General features: G+C 35.0%; 2 protein-coding genes across 7 annotated transcripts in view; one reads left to right on the top strand and one right to left on the bottom strand.

Annotated features, from left to right (window-relative positions):
• The first annotated feature begins 5,960 nt into the window (after positions 1-5,960).
• LOC132642088 (probable sulfate transporter 3.3) lies at positions 5,961-11,260 on the top strand. The gene is made up of 13 exons (XM_060359369.1): positions 5,961-6,831; positions 6,952-7,000; positions 7,088-7,295; positions 7,513-7,684; positions 8,373-8,438; positions 9,182-9,295; positions 9,384-9,500; positions 9,710-9,836; positions 9,930-10,216; positions 10,306-10,496; positions 10,588-10,676; positions 10,841-10,917; positions 10,998-11,260. The coding sequence occupies exons 1-13, from the start codon at positions 6,550-6,552 to the stop codon at positions 11,154-11,156; spliced, it is 1,938 nt and encodes a 645-aa protein (XP_060215352.1). The 5' UTR covers positions 5,961-6,549; the 3' UTR covers positions 11,157-11,260.
• Positions 11,261-13,572: 2,312 nt separating this feature from the next.
• The window catches only part of LOC132642086 (inorganic pyrophosphatase TTM2), a 29,803-nt gene continuing 24,178 nt past the window's right edge, over positions 13,573-19,197 (bottom strand). For all 6 annotated transcript variants that reach the window (XM_060359362.1, XM_060359363.1, XM_060359364.1 and 3 more), the window contains 2 exons: positions 14,021-14,137; positions 13,573-13,935 (listed from right to left, as the gene is read on the bottom strand). In XM_060359362.1, the coding sequence (XP_060215345.1) occupies positions 13,870-13,935; positions 14,021-14,137 (183 nt within the window). In that variant the 3' untranslated portion in view covers positions 13,573-13,869. The remainder of the gene's footprint in view (positions 13,936-14,020; positions 14,138-19,197) is intronic.

The raw sequence follows: 19,197 nt of genomic DNA, 5'->3' as shown, positions 1-19,197 counted from the left end.
AAAATTAGTTACTCTTATGCCTTTAGTAGACAAAGTTAATGGATATTTTTGATCTAATAATAAGTTACTCAATTTGATCATACCAGCGATATATATATATATAACAATTGAATGAGACGCAAAGACTAGATGTACGCATGAGGGTAGCAATTTGAAACACAGTGAATGGGGAAACTCAAGAAAGACGGTGGCAAACTCATAGCTTTTGACTAGCGCGAATTACTAGTTAGATTCTTTGGTTACATATATAACAATTAAGGTTTGTCAACTACGGGTTGCCTCTTCCAAATTTACCCCTGTATTTGTCTTTATTATTTCATCTACTATTGATTGTTTTAAAAAAATCATGGCACTTTCAAGTTGTTTTGATAATACGAAATTCTTTAAGACTAACTTTTTTGAAGATGATGTGACATGTACTATAATTTTTTCATATCCTTTATCTTTACTCCTACTTTATTTCTTTATTACTTAAGATGTGGCAATTTCGGTAAATTTAATTTTTTTTAAGATCGTCTTAAAACGCTTAAAAGATTGTGAATTGTGATGATGACAATTAAAAAAAAAAACATGTCACTATGTATAATTTGAATGAGAGTTACCTTAATTATAACATATATTGCACACAAAAATTGAAATTTTACAATTAATAGCTCTTTAATTGTTCAGTGTGAAACTTTAAATATTTAACAGATAAAATTGGTCGATGAATTAGATAGTGTTACCTAAATACTTATTTTTATCTAATCATTTGTTAACAATATTGAATTTGAATCTTTTCATCGGCATGTTGTGTTGGTTTATATGTTGATTAGCCATATCGTTCATGTTTAACAAAATTATCTTTTTTGGATATTATTTGGTGTATTATAATATTTAATTTTTAAATTTGATGCACACATAATAATATTTTCTATGCATAACAAACAATGTAATTTGTAGTTTATACTTCATTCGTCTGAAAAAAACAATGCAAGCCGTACTACGCAGTCAGGTAGTTCAATTTTTGGTATGAAATCATAAATATATTTCTTAATATATATTTACACTTAAAGATAATCTGAACTTGATGGAGTAGTTTAAATTTTGAGAAAATCTTTGAAAAACATGTAGTTAATGAAACAATTTTTAGTTTCCGGTAGTAATGTCAAACAACTTGTGACAAAAAAGTGTAAACTTTTTATGTTTGTTGAGTATTTTTTTTTTGTGCGGAGTGTAAAAAAATGTTAGACAATGTTTGTTAGCATAGGGAAACATGATTAAATGAATCATGAAGCATTAAATCTTCATTTGTGTAGGAGAAAATAGTTATAATGTACATTTTATAAAATGATATTTCATTTAAACTAACGAAAGGAAAACCTATCATTTTCTCATCACGTAAATTTTTAGAAAGTAAAAGGAAAGCCTAATTATATAAAGAAACTTAATTAATTTTCTCCATCTTTTCGATATACTTTTTATAAAATAATTGAAATTAACATCTACAAACATTAGTAAAGTATAAAATTATATTTTTATTTATTTGAAAATTATCTTTGTTTATAGTAACCTCATTAAAATCTCGACAAAAGAATAAATATAGCATATAATTGATGTCTCTAGAACCAAACTATTTTTCCTTCTTTTTGGAAGAAAACTTTATAGTTCATATTGGATGTTGTTAGAAAATTAAGAGTTTTTATGTCATGTATTTATTTGAAGGTAAAAAAAAAAAGGTCTAAAGGAAGGACAAAAAAAAAGAATTTTTGCTCAATTTTAAAATATTTTTATGCAATTTAAATGTATGGGAAGTCTTTAATTTTTAAGAGTTTGTAGAAGATATCGAACTAATCTTTCAATAATTTGATGTCTCAACTAGAAAAAAAAATAAAAAAAATTACAAATTTAACTTTTAATCTCAGTTTTTGGCCCGTGCTAAAATTTGCAGAAAATATCAAACTAATCTTTTAATAACTTAGTGTCACAAAGAGCGGGAAAGAAATAATTACAAAATTAACTTTTAATCTTAGTTTTGGGTCCGGACTTAGCACGGGCCAAGTGCCACTAGTAGTACTATTACATGTGAAAAATACTACTATATATATAGGGTCATTTGCACGATTGCCCTTGGTCTTTAATTTTTGGCCCTTATAGATTGTTGGTCTTTAATTTTTGCCGTTTGCCTAATACCAGCTCAGTAAAAAAAAAAAAAAATCGCAAGGCGAAGTTTCGTAGCGAAGTTAGGCCTTAAGACAGAGTTTTGCAAAAATTCAACTGAATAAAAAAAAAAATTGGCCTTAATTCAACCTCTACCTTAAGGTAAAGTGCCTTTAGGTATAAGGGCAAAGTTTTGCCATGCCTGAAGGCAAAACTCTACCTTAAGGTAGAGTTTGCTTCAAACTCTGTCTGATCAGGCAGAATTTCAAATTTTGCTTTAAGGCAGAGTTTAACTCTGCCCGAAGGTAGCAAAACTCTGCCTTGCGATTTTTTTTTTTCAATTTTTGACTAAGCAGGAATTCGAACTCGAAACCAAAGAGTTTTTTAGCGAGGGACAAAAATTAAAGACCACCAATTTGAGGGGCAAAAATTAAAAGACCAGTAACTTTGAAGGGCATTACGCACAAAAAATTATATATATATATATATATATATATATACATTTAACTAAAGTTGGGCAAAAAGGTGAAACAACTAATTGAAGTTGGTAATGTATGTATATGTATATATAAAACAACTAATTGAAGTTGGCCAAAAGTCCGTCAAGGACAGTATCATATTTGGCAGAACTGAGTCTCAAAATTGACTACCACAACTCTTTTTCTTTTAATCAATGAAGTATATATTACGTTAATTAATCATGTAGGATGTATATTGCTACTCCTATATTAATGTTTTCCTAATCATTTTATTTCACGTACTTCCACTCATTGTTGATATTAGTTGTTACGTGTCTCATTATCATTCGCCGTGAGATCAGTCTAAACAAACACATATCTGGAAGGAATAATAGCATCGACGTTAGCTAGTAGTTAGCTCCCTATGCTAAATTTTCTCTCCTGTGTGTGTTGTGCATCGATATTCAATTTGAAGCAACAGCTATTCTTGAGAATTCTTCGTCATAAAAATCTGACATATCTTATAAGAATGAATGTTAGTAAGGAACATTTTCTTTCTCTCTCTTTTTTCATTTTTGGAAAATAAACTCCACTATAGAAGTTGAATAATACTTGGCATGCTCATAGCTCCCTATGCCAAGTACAATCTTTTTTCCCCCATCCTTTTCCTATTTTCTTTCTGTAAAATTAATCAAAAGGAACAAAAAGATAGAGAAGCTGCAGTGAACAGAAACCACATATTGAAACCGAAAGTGCACTAAATATGCACAATCAATTTTCTTGAAGACAACCTGAGTTAGTGATATATTGATTGAACCTTTCTGTCGTTTCTAAAAGCCACTTTATATTTTGATAATTTTGAGCTTATTGTATATATGGATAAGCATGACATACAGTGGCACTATTGATCGAGTATTGACTCAAAAGCTTTTCGGGGTCAAAGCCAACAAAAAAGAAAGAACGACATAACACATCAGGCCAGCATAAAGTAGGAATGGTCCATATATGAAGAAAAATTGAAAAATCAAGAATGCAGAATCCGACGTGTGCTTTTGTTCATGAACCGGGAAAAGAGTAGATTATTTAAATTATGAAATATGTACTAGATTAGGTACATAATGTTAGAAGAACACAAATTATAGAGACCTTGGCTATATATGCAGTAGTACTATAGCTATATATCTTAATAGAATTAAAGAAAAGTACTTTCCATCACTTATTTCAAGAGAGAAAATGATGGATAGGAAATGCTCCTCACATATCTGGTTCGTATTGATGATAACAAAAAGAATTTGAACTGAAACAGAATTAAGGACAATACACATTAGTCCAGGAATAATACATATGGTCATGGAGAATAGTGTCAGATTCGATTTCATTCCAAATATTTATGCAATGTATAGTTCATTTACGTGAGAGATCGATCTAGTAAATGAGGCTGGGATTCCTGGGAATTATATTCTCTTTTATATATATGACTGTCTTTTGCTCCGTCTTAAACTTGCTTGTTTCAAAAGACACACTGGAAAAGGATGCATGCATGTTGTCAATTTTTATCAATTAAATACTCCATCCCTCCACTTTTAATATTTTAAAACTAAAATTTAGCTTGCATTTCTCTAATCTACGATAGACATCTCCCAACCCCAAAAATTTTAAAAACTGAGAAGGGAAAAACAGAGTACAAAACAAGGAAGTTGTCACGAGAGAAAATAAAGTTGCCACTTGAACAAAAACTCCAATATTATAGAGAGAAAATGATAGGAAAAAACCAAAGTCCAAGTTGACTATTTAGTGACCAATATTAACAGGTGAAGTAGGGAACTGTGTGTTGAACCAGAGACTACACATATCTGATGACAAGACTAATTTTAATTCGAAAATGGTCTTCTCGACCAACCTCATGGATGGGAATAATTGCATTTCATGGTTTATTATATCGGGTCCTGCCAAATATATTTTGATTGGTACATCCAAATAATTGCAGAACAGCAAGAATGTGTGCCCATGTGATCGCCTCGATCTCTATTAATCTTTTCGCTCAATTAATTAGCTTATTCCCTTTTACTTCTCTTCCGATTGCGTGACTTATTCTCTAATTTGCTACTTCCAAATTTGGACACCTAGCTCATATGTAGGGTGGATGTATCATGCAAATCTTGCACCGGTTAAAATAAAATAGTACACTAATAACAACAAAGCATAGAGAATGTGCCTATTTCGTGTATAAGTTATGGTCTTATTCAAAATGACGTGTCTCTGTTTCCTAAGTACTCGTTAGTCGTGACTGATCAAAAAGGTGCAACAATTAGTATCTTATTCGAGCCTATAATTAGTTTTGATATACTCATCTTTGACTTATGACTTCTATAGTGTGAAACAACTTTAAACTCACAAGAGTCGGTTAGATATTTTCCGTTTTATTTTGTTAAGATGATGGTGTCCGAAATAACTTGCTTGTATTTCAATTATTTTATCAGATACATATTATCTATTATCAATATGTATACCGTTTAACTTTATTTACCAGGATTTGAATATATACGAAAAATCATCTATTTTTTTTTGTGTGTACTTTTGGATTTGAATTTGAACTTGAGACTAATGCTAATAAAATGGATAAAAAATTTCAAGTATAGTCCAACCCACCCATTTCAAAAATAGATTATATTTTTATTTTATTTTAATCGAATTGAATATGAGTCACGTCGTATAATCCGCAAAAATATGAATAATAACCCATCAAATCCAGGAGCAGATCTAGGGCTCAGCGAGTGTTTGACCCGAACACAGCAAAAAATTACACTATATATATATAAGGTATTTTAATATTTTTTAAGGTTTTGGATAGGAGTTGGTTCAGTGGTTTAGAAAATTCAAATTTCACAGTGAGGTTCCAAGTTCAAATCTCAAACATTATATTTTTATTTTTAATGAAAGTGTTGGATTCGTCACTGATCATATTTTTGGCAAAAAATTCCCATTGTCTCTGATTTATCTTAGTGGTGCCGCCTGGTGTCGATAATCTGATATATTGCCTGATGCTTTGTGTTTGACAATTGTGACCTTTGCTTTTTAGTGTTTTTAGGCTTACCCAAACAAAAAAAACAAAAAAAACCAATCGAGTGAAAGATTTTATTTCCACCATAAGATAAGAATAATTTTGACTATTGAATTGGGTTCAATCCAATACGCTTCATTCCTATCAGCAATTTGTTAGTATTTCACTTTAATTTTAAAAAGTAAAATTAAATTTAAACCCAGGATTTTAAAACTCTATGGCATAAAATGACATAAGCAGGTATGATCATCACTCTATAGAAGAAAATCTGTATGAGATAAAATGGTAAAAATGAGGGAGAGCAGTTTGCCGACTTACCGACCGTTTGCTCATCTAAGAGAAAAGGAATTCGTCTGAATAGTCTTCTTCATTTATGATTTTGAGCCTTACTCTCTTATAAATTTCATAACCTTCTTAGAGAAGTGCACCCTTCCATTTAATGATATTTCCATTTCCCCATTCCACACATTTACTTGTACTGTTGTACACGTACCTTTCACAAAATCTCACCTTATTTCCATTCCTACTTCTCTTTCTCCATCTTTTGGACAATAGCACTTACTACAACCTTCCGTACAAATTCCAAGTCTTGAACAACTTTACTCGGTTTGTAGATATCGTAATCTCTTTTTTAGATTCGATAACTCCATATAATACCTATAAATTTGATTAGCTAGTCCGTCAAAAAACGCCACTAGCTAGTACTATTACATTTCCATTGCCTTAATTCTAGAATTGTGGGGTTATTTTCTTCTTACCAATTAAGTGGATTAGTACTAGTTTGTTTGGTAGCTGTCCGTCATTTTTAAAGTTGATGGAAACATAAATAGGAGAAGGAACCATTTAATTCCATATGCTATTCGATTCCGTTTCTCAAAGGGCAGCCCAAAAATGGAAGAGAACAGAGTTATAGACATGACAGCTATGGAGGTACACAAAGTTGTTCCTCCACCACATAGAAGCACTCTTCAAAAACTCAAAAACAGGCTTAAGGAAACCTTCTTCCCTGATGACCCTTTGCGCCAATTCAAAGGCCAACCACTCAAACAGAAGCTCATTCTTGGTGCTCAGTATGTTTTCCCCGTACTTGAATGGGGTCCTAATTACACCTTCAACTTGTTCAAATCTGATGTTGTCTCTGGCCTCACCATTGCTAGTCTTGCCATTCCTCAGGTTCCTTCTTTTTGATCCTCTCTTTTTTATTACTACTGTCACTCTCCTAACTGCTTCAACTTTTGCCAGTCCAAGAATCTATGTCACTTTGCTAACACTTTCTTTTTTCATTTTTGGCAGGGAATTAGCTATGCGAAACTGGCTAACTTACCTCCAATTGTTGGTCTTTGTGAGTGTTTTCATTGTCATCATGCAATATTATTTTTCTTTTTGTTGGGTTAGCTATTAATTAACTTAATTTTGATTTGCTTTATAGATTCAAGTTTTGTTCCTCCACTTGTTTATGCTGTTCTTGGAAGTTCAAGGGATCTAGCAGTAGGTCCAGTTTCAATTGCATCACTTGTATTAGGATCCATGCTGAGAGAAGTGGTGTCCCCCACTAAAGATCCAATCTTGTTCCTTCAACTTGCTTTCACTTCTACTTTCTTTGCTGGCCTTTTCCAAGCTTCTTTAGGCTTTTTAAGGTAATGTAAAATTCCACATTTTTTGAGGAATCTTCAAACTTCAAATGTCCATGTCCTCTTCTAGGAAATCTATATGGAGTGGTATTTTTTTAAAGGCATACTTGAAATTCTCTCTCTCTCTTTTTTTTTTTTTTTTAAACAGTTGGTATCCCTTTAATGCAATTTTTTAGTGAAGGAAGAGATTTGGTTAGTAATTTATATTTTTGGAAAATTGCAGACTTGGCTTTATTATTGATTTTCTTTCAAAAGCAACACTGATTGGATTTATGGCTGGAGCTGCTGTTATAGTGTCACTGCAACAACTCAAGAGTCTTCTTGGCATCACAAATTTTACCAAGCAAATGGCGATAGTGCCTGTTCTAAGTTCTGTTTTCCACAGAACTAATGAGGTTACTACTGTCTTTTTAACCCTCTCTAATCTGTAGTCAATGTAACTAAAATTTATACCTTTCCCTTTCGTGGGATTATATAAAAATAAGTTTGTCTTTGGTCTTCAGGTTTTTGGCGCAAATTCAGAGACTTGTATTTGTGGGTGTCTTTTCTACATTTGGGTTATAAGAATATTCACGTGCTGACTTGGCTTGTGAAATCAAGTAGCTTGTCTTCCCATTGTTTATTATTTTATTTTTTTATGAAAAAAGAACAAAATTTGATGTGGAAAGTAGTAGTACTTTGTGAATATAAAAAATAGTCTAAAAACGTGATTAAAATCTGAGAATAATTGATTGTAGAAAAACAAGTACTAATAGCAATCTAAGACGATGGGTGTAGCAGAACGAGAAACATGTACTCAACAATAGATGCCTTTAGATCAACTTGTATGTTGATGGACCAATCAAGCATGTTATCAACGACTGTAGACTATAGACTATAGCACACCAGAAATTTTAAAAATTTCTTCCAACATAATTTGAAAAAATATTTTAAATTTGAGTTGACTGCTTTTAAAGATAAGGAAGTCAAAGGGGCCGACTCATGATGAATCCAAAAAGGTTTTAAAGGAAAAGATAGAGCTTCACTTAATCTTTTACTTTGAGGGGCTTGACTGATGTAATATTCTATGTGCTAAATGTGCAGTGGTCTTGGCAAACTATATTAATGGGATTCTGCTTCTTGGTATTCCTCTTATTGACCAGACACATTGTAAGTATTTTGTATCAGCTTTCTTTTTACGCCAATTGTACATACCGCTTTCTCGTTAAAAAAATTCTAAAACTTTCCCTTTTTCCCCTTCCCTTTAAGTTTTAATATGAAGGAAAATAAATATTCAAATTCCCTTTTGACTGCGATTTCAAAGTTCTATTGCAGAGTAGATAAGTTCGAAGTACTTAAATTCCTTACCATTTAGAAAGGAAAGATGATGTCCAATAATTTACACTTTAGCCAAAGACCCCTTTTAACTAATTTCCTCCAAAAGAAGTTAGTACATTTTTTAAGAGGAAATTTTAAAAAGGCTCTAGATTTTCAAATAGTTACGGAGATTCTTATTTGCTAATAATTCTCTTTTGCTCCCATATGCTAAATTGTTTGTCAGGCTACATTTTTAAATCTGCAAAACATAACCATTGTCCTTCTAAAGCAAGAAATTAATCGGTGTTTTTTAATACAAGAATATTGCAATCTCGTGTATTTTTCCTGTTCTTTCTAAATCATATCAATATTTATGAAGTTATTCAACTTTACTTGAAAAGTTGGTTGACTAGGAGAATCCAAAGATAAGAAAAATTACCACAACCTTAAGGGAATTTGCAACTGATAGTCTGATACGATAGTGTCATGAGTGTACTACTTAGTAAATTCTTTTCCTTGCTTTCTTGGGATGTACGCGTTTGAGTTTTGACATATAGTATTATGTGTCTTGGGATACTAATCATGATAATACACAGAGCATGAGAAAGCCAAAGTTATTTTGGGTGTCAGCGGGAGCCCCTCTTCTTTCCGTCATGCTCTCTACCCTTATTGTCTTTGCAATGAAAGGTCAGAAGCATGGTATCAGCATTGTAAGTTTCTAAAACACAAGGGATTCTTTTTTATCTCTACATTTTTATATCTTTGCATATTTATTTACTTATTCGTCTCTTGTGTTAGATTGGAAAATTGCAAGAAGGATTAAACCCTCCATCATGGAACATGTTACATTTCAGTGGAACCTACTTGGGACTTGTGATCAAAACTGGAATTGTCACTGGCATCCTTTCACTCACTGTAAGAACTCAAATTATGATTTTTCAATATTTTGGCGTATACTAATATCCATATATAATGACCACAAAGCTCATAGCCCCCAATATCTTGCATTTTATATAGACTACGATGCTATGTCACATCCGCAGAATAGAAAAAATAACAAACGAAAAATAGAACAAATCAAGATAACTTAATATGTTTGTAAAAATAATTGTGTGGGAAAACAGGAAGGAATAGCAGTGGGGAGGACTTTTGCTGCTTTAAAGAACTACCAAGTGGATGGAAACAAAGAGATGATTGCTATTGGGCTTATGAACATTGTTGGTTCCTCTACTTCCTGCTATGTCACAACTGGTACATATATACACCGGTTTGGATTTTTTCAATTAACTGCACAACTTGTCCTTTAAATGTAACTACTTTTTTTGTTTTAAATTCCAATTTCAGGTGCATTCTCGCGGTCAGCAGTGAACCATAATGCAGGAAGCAAAACAGCAGTGTCTAACATAGTAATGGCAGTTACAGTGATGGTGACACTCCTTTTCCTCATGCCCCTCTTCCAATACACTCCCAATGTTGTGCTTGGGGCCATCATCGTTACTGCTGTTATTGGCCTTATCGACATCCCTGCTGCTTTTCAAATCTGGAAGATCGATAAATTCGATTTCCTAGTCATGTTATGTGCATTCTTGGGTGTCATTTTCATTTCTGTTCAAGATGGTCTTGCCATTGCAGTAAGTTCCTTTCTTTCCTTTTCATTACTTTAATGTTTTAAGTGTTACTACTACTTATTTATTTACTTTGTTTATGACTGAAATTTCAGATTGGAATATCAATTTTGAAGGTGTTGTTGCAAATTACAAGACCAAAAACAGTGATGTTAGGAAATATACCTGGTACTGGAATTTATAGAAACCTTGATCATTATAAGGAAGCTATGAGTGTTGCTGGTTTTCTCATTTTAGGCATTGAAGCTTCAATCAACTTTGCCAATGCAACTTATCTTAAAGAAAGGTTAGTACTAATTGATCTGCTGCATTTTTCTCTTTTCGTTTTTCTTCCTTCCATATTTATTTGGGTCTTCTTATTTTATTCGCAAAAAAAGGATTTCAAGATGGATAGAAGACTACGAGGCAGAGGGAGAAAAAACCAAGAAACAGTCAGGGCTTAGATTTGTTGTCCTTGATTTGTCTGGTAAGGCCATTGCATTTATTCCCTACTTTTAGAAAATACCAAGGGAGAGGATATCATCAAGAAATTCCCACAAATCAAAACAAACTACTTATAAGAAAAACTGTAATATTATCTCTTCTAATTTCAACTTGACAAGTAACTATGGCTTGTTTTCGATCTTTCAGGTGTGAGTGCCATTGATACAAGTGGAGTCTCATTGTTCAAGGATTTGAGTACGGTACTGGAAAAGAAAGGCCTTGAGGCAAGTACAGTTTAGCTCTTCTTTTCTATTTATTGTGATGTTATGCATTTATTCATTTAATAATGATTATGGGATTGCAGTTTGTATTGGTGAATCCAATAGGAGAAGTACTGGAAAAACTACAGAGGGCTGAGGAAACCAAAGATATGATGAGACCAGATTGCCTTTTCTTAACAGTTGAAGAAGCAGTAGCTTCACTTTCCTCAACAATAAAATACCAGATACCAGACCATGTCTGATATACTCTATAAAATAAATTCAGCTGCTGCTGCCTTAGCTTTGTAATTCTATTTGGTTGACAACAACTCAATCAAAAGCATAAATAGAATCTCTTTTCCCCTTAGATTCACGAGATATGCAATCATTGAATTGTACAAGCAAACATTAGCTAAGAAAATTATTGACATTTAAGAAAGCATTATCGGTATCAATTATGCTCATGTCAGTTCCAATATAAATAATTTGCCGGTCCTAAGCTTGGATAAAAGATCGAGTGTAGCAATCGGTAGCATGTATGATGATTCTTCACAATACGAAATTTAACATAATCACGAGAATTCAAATCTCTGGCCTCATTTTACATGAAATTGAGGGATAGTTATTGTTGGAAATAATAATTCAAAATTGTAGGAAACCAAAATTGGTTAGGATTTGATATTTTAATTCATGTTCAGTTAAGATTTATAATCAAATTAATATAGGAATAGATTTTCCTGTTTTGAGTTAAAGTAGGTTTTATACTATTATAAATAGGACCGTTGCTATTTATTTTATATGGTGGAGATTGTAAGAGCATTCAGAGATTCATAGAATTTATCTATAAAAGATTTTCCTTCAAATTGGTATCAGAGCTTCTACGATTCTGATAAAGAATTAAAGAACTTTCGCTGCCGGCGGGCGGCTATAAACCATATATGCCGCCCGTCAGGCCAATGATTTTGTTGGCACACGTCGGGTCAATAATAAGCATGTGAAAAACAGTCATGCTGAGAATGATTGGAAAAAAAAACATTGCAGGTTTCAAAAGGTGCAAATAAATTTGCACAAGAGGAAGGAATGATCTTCTCTAAAAATTGGAGAAGTGAGGTTAAAAAAAGAAAAAAAAGGTTGATGAGAAAGTACATCGACAAAGGTGGAATGTTGGAAAGAAAGTGCTCCAACGATTGTGAAGGTTGAAGGGAAATTGCTTCAACAATTGAAGGTTTGTGAGAAAGTGCATCAACAAATTGGAATGTTGGAGAGAAAGCGCTCCAATGATTGTGAAGGTTGAAGAGAAAGTGCATCAACAAAATTGGAATGTTGGAGAGAAAGTGCCTCAACGATTATGAAGGTTGAAGAGAAAGTGCTTCAATAAATTGGAAGATAGTGAGTGACGGTTGAAGAGAAAGTGCTTCAACAATTAATGGGCTGGAAACAAGTGTTTCAACAACTGGAAGATGGTGACAAGTGCATCAAGAATTAGATATACAATTTTGAATTACGGGAGAATGTTGGAAATAATAATTCAAAATTGTAGGAAACCAAAATTGGTTAGGATTTGATATTTTAATTCATGTCCAGTTAGGATTTATAATCAAATTAGCTTAGGAATAAGTTTTCATGTTTTGAGTTAAAGTAGGTTTTATACTATTATAAATAGGACTGCTGCTATTTATTTTATATGGTGGAGATTGCAGAGAGCATTTAGAGATTCATAGAATTTATCTATAAAAGATTTTCCTTCAGTTATATTTGTTGTTGTTTAAGGTTAATTAAACTTCTCTAAAACCAGAGGTCAATTGACGCCATGCTTATCATTAGAGGGACATACAAGTCTGTAATTCAGAATATTAGACTTCAATCCAATATTTTTGTCCAACAGATACAAGTTTCACAGAAATAAATACTTGTTTTGTCTCGATTTGTTTGTCACAGTTTGACTTGACACGGCGTTTAAAAAATAATTAACACTTCAAAATTATGATCTTAAACATGCCATATAATTGCATGGCTATAAGAATTATGCAACTTGCGAATATGAAAATGTGTCATTATTTAGTTTTGGCAAAACGCCATTTAGAAGTGGGAAAAATTGAATTTGCAACTGAGAAAATACTTTTTTTTTTTTTCATTTCAACGGAAGAACGTAGACACTCTCTGACGCTATCCAAATCAAACTGAGAGCCGAAAACTTAGTTCAAAGGTCAAAATAAGAGGACATAGTAAATACCCAAGGATTATTAGCATCAAATCATTTCTGAACGTACTCCGAATAATGATACATAGGAGTAATTGTTTTGCAATACACCATAAAGAATGGATTGTTATGCCGATACATTCATAAGTCGTGTAGCATATACATAATATACAGGTATTAGTTGTGTAAAATTTATACCATAAACTATACGCAGCATACGAATCAGTTGAAACTGAAGTACTTTCTGCTTTCCCTTCACCTTTCTTATTTAAGTTTTCTCTTCCTTCAATTTCCTCCATCCACCCTTTTCCCTTTTCTTGGAAATGCAAGAAATCTTCTATCAGTTCAATTTATTCAAGCCACTTTATCTAGTTAATTAGCAGCATTTCTACCATATAAATAAAGGAAGTCAGTGGATGCTCAACTTTTAAAACTAGAGTTAGCTGGAATCATACATTAAAACACATATAAGTGGCAAGGACACGAAAATATTCACTTTTGATTAGAAAACTTTTGCAAGATTGATTCTTACTTTACATGACTCGGATTTCATTGAGCAGTTGCAGATTAGTATTTACAGATGTGGAGCCAGAAATCATACATTTAAAGGGTATAAAATCGGAAGTCAATTGGAAGTAGATCAGTCATCCTATAAAAATGTGACGATCACAAAAAACTATGAGATTGTTCTTTGTCAATGCCTGTGGTTAATGTTCAAACGAGCAGTCACTGTTGGTTAAGCTTTAGCTTTGCTGAATCAACTTTCTAACCTTTTCCTATTGCCTCTTCCTCTGGTAGAGTGAATAACCAACAAAAGCAGACATAAAAAATGTCCATAGAACCTGTGAGATTACATGACAGAAATTAAGTCAGAATTAGAAGTTTTACAGGGGAGGCACACAAGAAAACAAAGGGAAAAAGAAATACCGTATTGATCATTTGCCATCGTTCAAGCCTTTTAATTCTTGACTGCATGTCTTCAATCACACCATCCAATGGTGAAATCTCTCTACTGGGGGAGGACTCTGAAGATGAACTGCTTCCCTGTTTGCAACACACAAAAACACTAATCAATAAGGGACTGACTAACCATTAGACTTGATTTCACGCAGTAAGCTCAACCCAGATGTTATAACAGTGTAGAAACAAACCACAATGTCTAAGTAGTATGTGAATGAGCTCAATCTACATACTATAACACTGTAGAAGCATACCATAATGTTAAAACTAGTAGATGAGGGAAATAGGTGGCGCATTACACGAAGGCATATCAGATTCATGAATTAATGGGACGCACGTGAAAGAGCTTCTTTACTGGACAGGGTCAGGCTGTCATCCATATGGCCTTTGCTGTTAAAAGTTAAAACTTCCTACTCTTGTTTTATGTGTTTAATATGACGGAAAATATTTACCGCAATTGTTTTTCTCCGAAAGATGATTTATTTTCTGGAAAATGATTTCAGCTGTTTGGTTGGACAGTTGAAAACATTTCTAAAGAAAACTTCATAAAAGACAATGATAATTTTAGCAAATCGGATAACGTATTGATGAAAACTTTTACTATATTGATAGGAGCAGTGATATGAAATTAGAAGTTGAGATAGTTGTGAAGGAAAACGGCTTCCGCCCAAAGTGAGGGAAGTCACTTTAATTTGTTGGAAGGTTTTTCCGTCATACACATCATACTATTAAAATTCCTTGTACCTTTTTGGCAAGGTTTTTCTTTTCCCAAATGGGGAAAGGGGAGGACGAGAATATCGAAATTGAAAAGACTTCATTAAGAATATCGAATCTGAAAAGCTGTACAAAGGCTATGCTTTAACGCAAACTGCATAATCCATTGAATTTTTGAAACGTTAGCATATGCTTTATCATGGACGACTCTGCGAATATACCTCAAATGCACAAAGAAAATTATCAAATTTGCATTAGCTTACCAAAAAAGAGAATGGAGTAGGTATTTTAATAGACCAGGAACTGAGGGATCAAGTGGTAGAGGTTAGGAGGGTGAATGATAGGATGATGACTATTAAGCTAGTTTTAGACGGGTCAAATTTTAACATCATCAGTGCATATGCACCGCAGGCGGGTTAGGACGAGGACGACAAAAAACGCTTCTAGGAGGAGTTGGACGAGGTTGTAAGATGTATCCCGAGAAAATATTGATAGGAAGAGATTTTAGTGGTCATACAGGGGTTACTACAAGTGGATACAACAACTTTCATGGTGCTTTCGACTTTGAGGATAGGAATGACGGAGGAGTTTCGCTATTAGAATTTGCCAAAGCTTTCGAGTTGGTCATAGCTAACTCTGGCTTCCAGAAGAGGGAGAAGCACTTGGTGACCTTCCGTAGTGCGGCGGCTAAGACTCAAATAGATCACTTGCTCTTGAGGAAGGGTGACAGAGGTGTTTGTAAGGACAGCAAGGTTATCCCGAGTGAGAATCTTACAACCCAACATAAGCTGGTGGTGATGGACTTAGATGTTAGGAGAAAGAAAAAGAAGAGGGTCGCATATGATCAGCCAAGGATTAGATGGTGAGGCCTGACTGAGGCCAAAACTCAGGAGATTGGGGAGAAGAAGTTGGCGATGGGGGCTTGGGGGAGTAGTGGGGGCGCAGATAGTATGTGGGCTAGGACAGCTGGTGCATCAGGAAAACAACTAAGGAGGTGTTAGGTCTCGAGAGGTAACTCAGGTAGGCATAAAGGGTACTGGTGGTGGAATGGGGAGGTTCAAGGAAAAGTTGAAGCCAAGAAAGTTTCTTATACGACACTAGTGCAAAGCCTAGATGAGGAGGACAAGAGGAGGAATAGGGAGAAGTCTAAGACTGTGAGGAAGGCGGTGAAGCTCGCGGTCACGGCGGCAAAAACGGTTGCTTTTGAGCGCATGTATGAAGAGCTTGAGCTCAAAGGCAGGGATAGGAAGTTGTATCGGCTCGCCAAGGCGAGGTTGAGGAGGGCTCGTGATCTAGACCAAGTTAAGCACATTAAGGACGAGAATGGCGAGGTGTCGGTAGAAGAGGCGCACATTAGAAGGAGATGGCAGACGTATTTCCATAAGCTCTTGAATGATGGAGGGTATAGGGATATCATGCTGGGGGAGTTAGAACATTCTGAGAGTCGTAGGTATTTTGGGTATTGTAGGTGCATAAAGATTGCAGAGGTTAAGGGAGCAATTCGTAAGATGAAGAGGGGGAGAGCAATCAGGCCAAATGAGATCTTGGTGGATTTTTGGAAGAACGCGGGTGAGGCAGGTCTAGCATGGCTGACTAAGTTGTTTAATGTCATGTCTAAGACGACTAAAATGCCAGAGGAGTGGAGGAGGAGCGTTATGGTTTCGTTATACAAAAACATGGGTGATATCCAGAACTGCAATAACTATAGGGGCATCAAGCTCCTAAGCCACACGATGAAAGTCTGGGAGAGAGTGGTCGAGCTGAGGATGCGGAGGGTTGTGTCTATCTCCGAGAACCTATTTGGATTCATGCCGCGTGATAGACTACAAAAGCTATTCACCTTGTAAGAAGATTGTTGGAGCAGTATCAAGACAAAAAGAGAGACTTGCCCATGGTGTTCGTTGACCTGGAAAAGACGTATGATATAGTCCCAAGGGAGGTCCTATAGAGATATATGGAGTCTAGAGGTGTACCTGTAGCTTATATTAGGGCTATTAAAGACATGTACTATGGAGCCAAGACTCGGGTTAGGACAGTGAAAGGTGACTCTGACCACTTCCCGGTCATGATAGGGTTGCACCAGGAATTAGCTCTTAGCTCGTTTCTAATTGCCTTAGTGATGGACGAATTGACACGACATATTCAAGGAGAGGTGCCGTGGTGTATGTTATTCACAGATGACATAGTTTTGATCGATGAGACGCGTGGTGAAGTTAATGATAGGCTGAAAGTTTGGAGAGAGGCCTTAGAATCTAAAGGTTTCAGGTTAAGCAGGACTACAACAGAGTACCTAGAGTGCAAGTTCAGTGGCGCAACGCATGAGACGGAGGTAGAAGTGAAGATATAAGAACAAGTCATACCCGATAGAGAAAACTTCAAGTATCTTGGGTTCGTAATACAAGGAGATGGAAAGATTATGATGATATCACACATCGCATTGGAGCGGGTTGGGTGAAATGGAGGCTTGCCTCCGGGGTATTGTGCGATAAAAAGGTGTCGCCAAGGCTTAAAGGAAATTTCTACAGAGTAGTGGTTAGACCAGCATTGTTGTATGGGGCAGAGTGTTGGCCAGTCAAGAATGCCCACCTTCAGAAAATGAAGGAAGGTGGGGTGTAAAGAATAATTCCAAGTTTCTTACTGAGAGGCTGAAAACAATGATGGATAAATTGGTGGATGTCCACCAAATGGCTTTCTTGAAAGGAAGACAAATTTTGGATGCAGCTTTGCTAGCAAATGAGCTGATGGACTCTAGGGTGAGGCAGAATACTCCAGGAATTCTATGTAAACTAGATATAGAGAAGGCTTATGACCATGCAAACTGGAGATATCTCTTGAAGATTCTCAAGGATATAGGTTTTGGAAACAAGTGGTTGAATTGGATTAAATTCTGCATATCCAATGTTAAATTTTCACTTATCATCAATGGAAATATTGAAGGATTTTTTAATTCTCAAAGAGGACTGAGACAAGGAGATCCTCTCTCCCCTTTCCTCTTCATTTTAGCCATGGAGGGGCTCAATCACATGATCAAGAAAGCTAAGACAAATGGTTGGATGAAGGGTTTCAGGGCTCTAACAAATAGGGGTCATGCCATGGAAGTAACTCATCTGCTGTATGCAGATCATCATCTGGTCTTTTGTGAAGCTGAGGTATTACAAGTCAGGCATCTGAGGGTTATTCTTACCATTTTTGAAGGTATTTCTGGGCTGCATGTAAACTGGCACAAAAGCCATCTTTTTCCAGTGAATCAAGTTGGGAACCTACAGGAGATAGCAGAGAACTTAGGCTGTCAAGTGGGATCTCTGCCCACAAAATACCTGGGCCTGCCCTTAGGTGCTAAAAACAAAGAATTGAAAATTTGGTGTGAGGTGCTGGAAAAATGTGAAAGGAAGCTAGCTAGATGGAAGAGCCAGTATCTATCTTTGAGGGGCAGACTGACACTGATAAAATCTGTGATGGATGGTCTTCCTTCTTACATGATGAGCCTATTCCCAGTCCCAAAAAGCATTGAAAAGAAGTTTAACCAACTGAAAAGAAATTTCCTCTGGCATGGTAACAAAGAAAAGAAAGGTCATAATATGGTGAATTGGGATGATGTGACTCTTAGTAAAACTCAAGGAGGTTTGGGGATAAAGAACTTAAGCATACAGAATAACTGTCTACTACTTAAGCGGCTATGGAGATTCTACTTTGAAGATAGGGCCCTCTGGAAAAGATTCATTGCACAGAAATATGGTCTTCTAAATCAGTGGACCACTTTAGAAGTTGATGGAACCTTTAGGTGTAGTGTATGGAAGACAACTAGAAGGTTGTGGCCCTTGCTAAATAGTAAAATGCACATAAAGGTGAGGAATGGATTAAAAACAGATTTTTGGAATGAAAAATGGATAGGAGATACTAGTCTAAAAGAGATGTTCCCAAACTTATACATCATAAACCTTCAGAAAAATGCCACTGTCTTTCAATTGTGGAGCAATCAAGGGTGGAACTTGATTTTTAGAAGAGCCTTGAACGATTGGGAAATAGACAGAGTATCAAACTTGCTCCAGATTTTAGGTACCTTCCAGGCCACCTCAATTGGCCCTGATAGACCTGTCTGGGAGCTGCATAACAAGGGAGATTTTACATTAAAATCTTGTTATTGGAATATGAATAGCAATCAGTTAATGCTAGTAGAAGGTTGCCTGCTTTACATGGTTGGTGATCAGAAGAGCATGCCTAACTCATGAAGTGTTACAGAGAAGAGGTACTCAGATTTGCTCAAGGTGTTCTATATGTGGACAAGAAACAGAGATCAATGGTCACCTGTTCCTACATTGCAAAACAGCTGTAAATCTGTAGAGCATGTTCTTATGTTTACTTGGAGTGAGTTGGGTCATGCCAAAGACCACTTTTCAATTTTTGAACAGCTGGAAAGGAATTGGAAAAAG

Source organism: Lycium barbarum, chromosome 5 (assembly GCF_019175385.1).
Source record: "Lycium barbarum isolate Lr01 chromosome 5, ASM1917538v2, whole genome shotgun sequence".
NCBI lineage: Eukaryota > Viridiplantae > Streptophyta > Magnoliopsida > Solanales > Solanaceae > Lycium > Lycium barbarum.
The sequence above is the reverse complement of the archived record's forward strand: the minus strand, read 5'-3'. Positions and strand labels throughout refer to the sequence as shown.

Bases quoted from the DNA above. Each gene is read 5' to 3' on its own strand.
- LOC132642088 (XM_060359369.1), top strand. From the start codon at position 6,550: ATGGAAGAGAACAGAGTTATAGACATGACAGCTATGGAGGTACACAAA. The intron at 7,296-7,512 runs GTAATGTAAAAT...GGAAAATTGCAG, and splicing joins GCTTCTTTAGGCTTTTTAAG to ACTTGGCTTTATTATTGATT. The intron at 10,918-10,997 runs GCAAGTACAGTT...ATGGGATTGCAG, and splicing joins TGGAAAAGAAAGGCCTTGAG to TTTGTATTGGTGAATCCAAT.